The sequence below is a fragment of the Syngnathus scovelli genome, chromosome 4, assembly GCF_024217435.2.
Source record: "Syngnathus scovelli strain Florida chromosome 4, RoL_Ssco_1.2, whole genome shotgun sequence".
NCBI classification, from domain to species: Eukaryota; Metazoa; Chordata; class Actinopteri; order Syngnathiformes; family Syngnathidae; genus Syngnathus; species Syngnathus scovelli.
Window position 1 is genome coordinate 22,865,026 of NC_090850.1, and position 9,075 is coordinate 22,874,100.

At 42.7% G+C, this 9,075-nt stretch overlaps 2 protein-coding genes across 2 annotated transcripts; both read right to left on the reverse strand.

Moving 5' to 3' along the window:
* Positions 1 to 59: 59 nt before the first annotated feature.
* On the reverse strand, positions 60 to 4,795 carry LOC125967317 (high-affinity choline transporter 1-like). The gene is made up of 9 exons (XM_049718307.1): positions 4,621 to 4,795; positions 4,102 to 4,327; positions 3,647 to 3,760; positions 2,875 to 3,030; positions 2,648 to 2,796; positions 2,432 to 2,575; positions 2,181 to 2,334; positions 1,680 to 1,897; positions 60 to 1,619 (listed from the first exon to the last, which is right to left on the reverse strand). Exons 2-9 carry the CDS (start codon positions 4,283 to 4,285, stop codon positions 945 to 947), a joined length of 1,794 nt encoding a protein of 597 aa, XP_049574264.1. The 5' UTR covers positions 4,286 to 4,327; positions 4,621 to 4,795; the 3' UTR covers positions 60 to 944.
* Positions 4,796 to 5,826: 1,031 nt separating this feature from the next.
* On the reverse strand, positions 5,827 to 9,072 carry arl6 (ADP-ribosylation factor-like 6). The gene is made up of 10 exons (XM_049718329.2): positions 9,024 to 9,072; positions 8,205 to 8,344; positions 7,285 to 7,430; positions 7,136 to 7,197; positions 6,998 to 7,066; positions 6,830 to 6,924; positions 6,615 to 6,744; positions 6,490 to 6,545; positions 6,359 to 6,416; positions 5,827 to 6,277 (listed from the first exon to the last, which is right to left on the reverse strand). Exons 3-9 carry the CDS (start codon positions 7,402 to 7,404, stop codon positions 6,391 to 6,393), a joined length of 558 nt encoding a protein of 185 aa, XP_049574286.1. The 5' UTR covers positions 7,405 to 7,430; positions 8,205 to 8,344; positions 9,024 to 9,072; the 3' UTR covers positions 5,827 to 6,277; positions 6,359 to 6,390.
* Positions 9,073 to 9,075: the final 3 nt, after the last annotated feature.

Below are 9,075 nucleotides of genomic sequence, written 5' to 3' on the forward strand. Positions count from 1 at the left end.
CAGGGTCAGATATTTAAAAAAAAGAAATTCAATTGAAAAATATTCCTAATAAAAACAACTTAGTATTCCAAAGTAGATTTTATATTTGTTTACATGATAATGTTACATTATTTTTTTATTGATACATCTGATATGACATCAAAAAATAAATAAACATTTAGATAGCATCCTTCCTCCTTACATGATTAATGCTAAACAGCAATTTGTTATTTCTACACCTTCCCCTCCTCCATATTTATACAAACATAGACGTCACAGAGAAAATGATCTGTACATGGCCATGAACAACACACACATTACAGATCCAAAATTCAAAAGTGACTGACAACTCCACTTGCAATAAAATAAATACACAAACGGCAAATTACATTTTTGATACAAGATGATTCGCTTTCACATTCATAATCTTTTTTTTTTTTTTTTTTTCTTTTCTTCACTGCTGTTTGACCTGTGAGGTCTGTGGAAATGCACACTCATCATTTTCATTAAGGCAGCAGAATAAAAGTCTCCTTGATCTTGATCGGCTTCTGAAAGAAAACCAGCGCAATGCTTGACTATTTCCACTATTGCTTCTATAAATTCTATTGAGCTGTGCTGATGAGTTGCCTCTTGAGTCATGATCTCGTTTGTCTTCTTATAGCAGAGGTAACAAAATCAGTTTTGGGTCATGTGATCATTTAGTTCCCGCTCATGAATGTAACTTTAAATGCTTGACCGGGCACTGCGAGTGACTCGCAAATGGTGCCGTCTGCCTTTCGCCTAAAGTCAGATGTAGTTGTGAAAGTTAAGATTGAAAGAGTGTTATTAATTTTGGGAGAATATATGTGCCAGCTACGACCCGTCGGTGTTGTACCTCATTGTCCTTGTTTGCGTATTGTCTTCGGTTTGATGGACAGCCGGAGCAGTTTTTTCGCAGTCTTCTAAAACCACACGTCTGGATCTTGTCATTCTTCATCGTGGTGGGAGTACTCGGGGCTTGACTCCTCCTCTTCCTCCTCCACGGTATCTGTCGGCAGTGTGTCGCGGCGCGTGAAGGCGGCCGCCAAGGTCACGCTCAGCCGCGGTTTGACGGGCGCCATCTCAGACAGCCCGATGTCGTTGCCACGGGTCACCAGCGTGGTTTTATCCATAATCTCGCCGCTGTGCTTGGACACCACGGCGTCGAGAAAGTCGTATTTATGAGACAGCTTGCCGCTTTCAAACAGGTACTTGGCCAGGTAGGAAAAGGCCACGTTACCCAGGAAGGACGCGAGCATAGACGCTGTCTTGAAGGGAAACTTTTGGATGACCACGTCCTCCATTTCTCCGGTGATGTGGTGCTTGCGTTGCTCCATGCTCCATCCGGGGTAATAAATAAAAGGGGGCAGTTGGAGGTAGGGTTCCCCCCCGCCGATACGCAGCACCATGCCAAAGGCGTACGCCGCCACCGAGCCGTACGTGTTGGTGCCTTTCACGAAGAGCACGCTGAGGAGCTGCGGGAAGATGATGACGTAAACCAAGTCGGAGCTGAGGTACCACAGTCCGTAAACCGTCCCCGTCACCAAGGCCATCAGCGTGGCCAGACCGCCGAACACAAAGATGGTGATCCGCATGACCCACACGATCTCTCGATCGGACGCCTGCGGAGATAAAGCGGAAGTTAGGACGGGTTTGAGCGTTAAGGAGAAGCGCACGCTGACCGATTGTCTGAAGGCCAGCTGGTAGATGTTCCTCGCAAACATGGAGCTGGCTGACAGGATGGACGAGTCAGCGGATGACATGACGGCGGCCGACACGGCGCCCAGGCCGAAAAAAGACACAAACGGCGGGCAGAGGTGCTGCAGAACGATGGGGAGGATCATATCGGCTTCTTCTTTCTCTTTGGGAGGAATGCTGCCGTATGTTGTTTGGTTCCAGTCTGAAGACCGTCACAATACACAAATACCATTACAGAAGCAAAAAATATTTTTTCTTTCAAAATAAATGTTGACTGTTCATTGGGAATGAAAATAATCTGAAATCTGGAGAAGGATCCTCTAATTTGCTCCCTTGTTGAGGTAACATTTAAAAATGGATGGCTGCTACATTATGAATGAGTGCGACCAGCTGCTATTTACCCAAGCTCTCTCAGATCTAAAGGCAACACGGGCCCACCCTGAGCGGCTGACACACACCAATCCAGAACTCAAGCGCACACACACCTGTGGAAGCCCCGATAGCTCCAATAAGAACGGAAGGAACGGCCATGACCAGGCATCCGAACGCAGCGATGAAGGACAGGACTTGTGCGTAGGTCGCAGAAGAAGCGGAGAGCACACGTTGGAAATACACCTGCCAAGGGATCCCTCCGAGCATCTAAGGTCGATCAAATTACGCACATGGAACTTGATTGGAATAACCACAACATCACAGTAGCACCACGAGATGGTAAATCAGGCAAGGGTGACATTACCAGGAGGCAAAAATTGTCAATCCAGACCCAGGTGTCACTCTTGTTGATGCTGCCTCTCCACGGCGACTGGTACACGTACTCCACTGCGGTCACCGTGATGTCTGACACGGCCGGGTTGGTCAGCGCAAATGGCACGCTGATCCACTGCAGGTGGAAAAAAAATATAACAAGTTCTGGATTCTCGTGGTTTTCCACATTTCCTGGATATGGACCTACCAGGCCGAGAAAGATGCAGAAGAGCTGCACCACGTCAGTGTAGGCCACCGAGTAAAGTCCTCCAACCAGTGTGTAAAAGATGGCAATGAGGGCTGAGATAACCACCGACATTTTGATGTTGATGTCCACGATGACGCTGAGCGTGGCGCCTGAGGGCACGAACGTAGGTGATGATGTCACGCAGATACCACCGCGACGTTTATGAGCTGCAAAAGTAATAAACATACCAAGAGCCGACAAGATGGCGGCGGACCAGAAGATCTCCCCCATTAATGCGGGTATGAAGAGAAGGCCGCCCATGCGTTTGCCGTATAGCTGCTGGAACGGGTCCAACATGGTTACGTAACCTCTTGAGCGCATGGGCTTGGCGAAAAAAAGTCCTCCTGGTAGACAAAGAATTCACCGTTGCACGCATGCGTGAACATCATTTACTAAGATTTAGCAGAGAGGAACTCAGTGAAGAACTAAATGGTTAGAAATATGTCATGCTTTCTGAAGTCATATCTAAAAATCGCTATATTGTGCTGCAACTTGCTCTCGTGGAACAATTTACTACCATGTGATGTCATAGATGTGTAAAATTGTTATTTATTTATTTATTTATTTATTTATTTATTTATTTATTTATTTATTTATTTATTTATTTATTTCGTAAACAGGGTCTGAAAATGGCTGGTATTTAATGAGTTGGCTAGCTAACAAGTGTGAAGTGTACAACAGGGGTCACCAAGTCCGAACTAGAGGACACCGGGGGTCACCAAGTCCGGTCCTCAAGTCCGGACTTGGTGACCCCCGATGTAAAAAATCAAATACAGAGACAAAAAAAATGTCAGGGTACAATTGCTCACACCACACACATTTAAACAACACCCCAAACAAACTTGAGTAAATTCACATCATGCATTTTAAAATTAAGTAATTATCATCTGTGTGGTTGGACACAAAAAGGAAAAACCATGCGCCTAAATGTTTTTGCATGCAGTGGTCGGTCAGACTCACCTACAACAAGACTGAGGGCATATCCAAAAGGGGCTTGTGCCCAAGCCAAGCCATAATCTGGCAGATAAACATACTCAGCTGTACCATTAATGTATCCTCCTCCAACCCACGTTGCTGAAAATAAAAAAAAAACTTCAATCTTCAAAGTTGTCTCATGTCGTTTATCATATCAAAAAATTTAATTGTAATTAGAAGCACTTGTACTGCAGTAAACTGGATCAAACACTCAAATGTGACTTTTAATGTGGATGCTAAACATTTTAATCAATACTTAAATAAAAAAAGATTCATATCTTTGTAAAAGATAGTTGATGAATGAATGAACGGTCGGTGAAGAGACAAAGAGAACGTTACTCAAGAATATACACTCAACTTTTTAGAGTCTGATTTTATATATATTACAACTTCACTGTTTATTTCCGATTTTCTTACCAAGTATAATTAAGGTGTCTTACCAGTCATGGTAAATCCTCCGACGAATAATCCAATATCTCTTCCTCCGACCATGATGGTTTCGCTGCGGTCGGTCCCTTCGGCCTCCCCGGAGTGTTTGTTCTTCCATGCCGCCCAAATGCCCACAAAGAGGATGAGGAGGTAGAAGAGCGCGATAGCCACAAGCCCCTCGACGTGGATGGTCATGGTGGCGCCGGTCTTGCGCTAAGAACAACGACGCATGGAGACCTGCGCGCGGAGCGCACGTCGCAAATAAAGTGTCCTTAAAAACGTACGTGTTACAACACAGATTTATTTATTTAAAACTTGGGTGCATTATTTTGTAGTTCAAAACAGAAAATAGTTTATAAATCGACTCAATAATAAGATACGCAGCAAACAATAACAATTACAATTGAGAGTGTCATTTGCGTAATTACGCACGAAAGATGACCGCAAATTTGAAGACACAAAAAGAATCAAATGGCAAACTATTTGTCTAACAGTGCTACGAAAGTATTAGGAGGTCTTTTAAAACGTACCTGAAAAGTTTCTAGAGGCATGCGCTGCTTCTCGGACGGCTTCGCTCCAAAAGCCTGCAAGGAGCGCTCCAATGAGACAATGGCGGAGGTCTCTTGGGTGACTCGGTGGGCTTTTAAGGGGGGGTAGGTGCCGTCAGAGGACTGGTAGCACACGTCAGAAGAACCTACCGTCTCGGTCCCACCTCGCTCAATGAGCAACTCACTCATTCGGGGGGGGCAAGTCATACGTGCTTGGATTCAAGTACGTACCAATCTTGAGTCTGGGCTGCAGCTTTAAACAAGTCAATTTAATTGCAGAAAGCCCTTGGTGCATTATTGGAGACAAAAACTCGAAATTCTCCATTCAGGGCATCTCGGCCTATTGGGTGATTTATTTTTTATTTTCGTCATATTCTGCCCATAAACCCAATTAGCTGACTCACTGCGGTTTTTTTTTGTGTGTGTGACTGATTGGGGGGAGCTTTGACGCATCAACCGAAGGACACTGCGAAATATAGTTCAGTTTCATTGAAATAATCTTAAGAAGCTATTTTTTTCACTTGGTCTTTTAATTAGGTACACCTGCAATTTAATGTGAGCATACATAAAACGTGAGAAAACAAAAAAATAACCACTGTTAATAAGGCAGTGTTTTTATTTGTGGAAGAGAATCATTTTTAAAAACTAATTGCGTAATGTACGATAGTCGAGTCAAAGCTGACAGGTTTCCAATTAGGAAGACTTCTGGAGAGCAGCAGGCAGAGCTCGAAGGACACATGTGACATTCTTCCTGGTTGCCCGCTCGCCACACGCATACAAACAGAAGCCATATTGCTGCTCGGAAGCCTAATTGAAAGACACATACGACGAGGTAAAAATATTTAGCACGAGCAGCGCCTCCTGCTGGCAAAGCTCTGGAATGTTTTCAGCACCATGGACAGAGAACCTTGTTATAATTACAACGCTGAAGGTAGATCATGAAGAATGCTTAACAATATCATTTAAATATGAAAACATGAGTAATTTTGGAGCTTAAAATAATTGATGGAAGTGTTGAAAGAGTCATTTTAAGAGTTCGGAATCCACCGGCTGCCCATTTAATGAGCAGCTGCTCCTGGCAGGGCTGTTGGATATGGAAGGGTGAGCAAGAGCCAGAGACAAGATATACGTGGACACATTAACTTCATTAATGAGACATGGGAAGAGACCACCATTTTCCAAAAGGGGGGGGGGGGGGAAATGCTTTTTATTCTTTAAAAACATTTACAATGAAATAAAACATACGACTTAAAACGATACATATTCAAGAGATGATCTTACGTTGTCCTAACATTGTGCTGAGACTGTTATTTCATTTTCATTTATATATAAAAGATATTTTACAAACAATTTGCTGTCTATGAAGCCTCAGACTGTTACAACAACCAGAAAAAATACCATTATAAATTTAAAAAGAAGCTGCACATATATTCGCTGCAATGAATGACGACGACGCGATGGTTTTGCCACGTGCATTGTCAACTACGTAGTGTTTAAAAAGACATTCACAAGTGAAATGGCAACTTGTGTACAATTCAAAAGAAACCAGCAAGTGTATAGAAAAGAGACACACACATGTCAAAGACAATTCTTTAGATGGCTCCAGGGACCACCAGGGTTGCTTTTACACGATCCCAAACTAAAAAAAAAAAATGCATTAGGAGACAAATGTCAGATTTCTACATAAAGCACAGATGTCAACAAAATGTTTTCGTGTTACCTCCTCCTGCAAAAGCTGCTTCACGCCCCCGCTCATGTTCTCATGGATTTGATTTGATCTGCAAATCGCAAATCAGATCAATGATCCCTTTTTAAATTCAATGTAGTCATTATCAGAAGCACTCAGATTACCTTGTAACCACTCCACGCCCTCCTGCAAGCCATCGCCTTTCAGTGCATCCGTGGCACTGAAATAGATTTTTTTTCTACATGTTTACAAACACAAAGGAAAATTTCAAGTGCAAATCTGATCATACCAGATGTGCCAAGGTTTGTCCTTGATATTGTCCAAGCACAGCAGCTGGGAGACTTTGACTGAAGACAGAGCGTCACGGACATCCATCTTGTTCGCCAAGAACAGGATGGGAATTCGCTTGTGTTTAATGTCTACGGGGAGACGGACAGGGATGTTGGCATGAAATATCATCTGTAACCAGGAAGTTACTAAAAGAAAATTCCACAACGAACTTACCGGGATGATTTAATAAAGTGTCCAATTCTTCTTTGGCCACAACCATCCTTAGCTTATCCGCACTGTCGATGACAAAAATGACAGCCTGCCCCTCCCTGGCCGACACATTTTATTATTATCATCAGTAAGCCAACTACCAAAAATTTGCAGTTTGTGTGAGCAACTGACTTGTAGTAGTGCTCCCACAAATTTCTGTATCTGCCTTGGCCCGACATGTCAAACACTGTGAAGGAAAGGCTACACAAAGACAAGTCAGAAGAAATACTCAACAAGTCACATTGCAAAGTTACCGTGATGAAAACTTACCTGGACGTCTTGAACTTCTCGATACTAAAACCGATGGTTGGGACAATGTCTTGTGCCTGCGCCTGCCAGTTAAATTGGGCAAATGTTACACTTTAAAACCTGGACATTAAGTGGATAGTCAACAAGTTTGGATGTATTTGCAGCCTTACATTGGACGGTTTGAGTTTGTTGATGATGGTGGTTTTGCCGCTGTTGTCCAGGCCGAGGCAGAGCACGTTGACTTCTTTCTTGAAGCCCAGCCATCCTGCCAACTTGTCAAACAGCCCCATTGGCAGCAACCATCCACTCTTGCCTCCTTCGATAACAAAAGAGATCATTGCAGAGAATTGAACTCGGTTTGATTACTGAACGATTTCTACTATGACATCTCAACAATGATCCAAGAAAGATCACAGCACTTTTGAATCCATTTAATCCGATTGTTTGGAGGTCTTAAAACACCCACACAGTCATGAGTCATGACGTGATGTTTGCATCTGTCTTGACGTAAGCATTCCGAATGATACAGTTGACGCACAATTATCCGACTCGTTGAGTAAATACGAAAATGACACCTCGCAACTGAAGTTGTATACTGATTGTCATTTTAAAATTGCACTGTGTAACTGTCCATACTTATCCCTAGTTTAACACTAAACAACCAAGCAACCGTGCCATTCCAAAATGATCATGTTAAGCTCACCGACACCGCGGTCATCGATAAGATGTGATGTTTTATCAGCTCGTTAGCCGATAACACCGACTAAAGAGATTGTAGCGTAATTAACAGTCACGGTCCTATTTAGTTAATCTTCTCTGCTCTGTTACCATACAGGTTAGCTCGAGCTAACCCCTTGATAGTAGCGCATAATCTTACACTTCAGGTCAGATTATTTATATTGGCGAAAGATCTTTACAAAATAGCGTCAAATGTGGAGCTAATGATTACCAAATCCGACTGGAAACGTAAATCTGAAGCCACGTAAACAGCTCACGTCAGCGCTAGCTGCGCTAACGTTAGTTAGCATGTATTACCATGTAACTTGCAACTAAATCACAGACGCCTTTGTTTCTGTACGCTGAACTTTACCTTTGATTAAACTGTGTTCTTGTCGTGCACAGAACTGCAGTTTGGGTGAGTTTATTCCATCACCGGTGAGTCCTGTCCATTGTTTTCATTCATTTCTCGTGCGCATTTCCATGGTGCCCAGGATACGCTCCTAACTAATGCTGCATTCAGGGGAGTTGGGATTTTACAATTCCGGGTCATTAAACAGCAAACCTTGATCTCGGTATGCGTGACGAAATTATTTTGTGCTTTGTCTTCGTAAATACATGTCAACAACTCTTTCATGATTTTGGATAAACGTGTGTGTGTGTTTTTTTTGTAGTTCCTAGTCAACACGGAGCTCGACCCAAACGTACGCAAAGTGCAGGCCAAAATAACTAAAATCCCTTAAACGTTGCTTTCACTAAACCCTCAATGACATGACATCATAATCAATAAAATTGATATCATTACGTCACAAAAAGTTCAGGATTTTAGGCTTTTACTTTTAAACAATCCTTGTCATATTTTTGACATTTTTGCCACGTTCTCACTGATCTTAAGAGTGTCACGATTTCTTCAGCAGGTCACTGGAGGTTTCACAGAAAGGAATAAAAAGTGAACATCCTTGGGGAAAAAAAAAAAGCTTTTGTAAATGTTGCCAGTCAGCTCCTCAGAGAAGAGCAAGCTGTGTAGAAAGAATTGAAACACATTTGGACAAGTGCAATCAAATTTAAATGTTATAGTGCATTTTAGGTTGACCCTGAAATTTCCCCCAAAAGTGAGACACCAAAACATATCTATCTATCTCTCCATGGCCTTCATCGATGCCCCACATAAGCGCATAATTGACAAACTCACCTGACAATTCTTCATGTCCAGAAAACGTGTCAGTTAAGAGGAACAATGATTG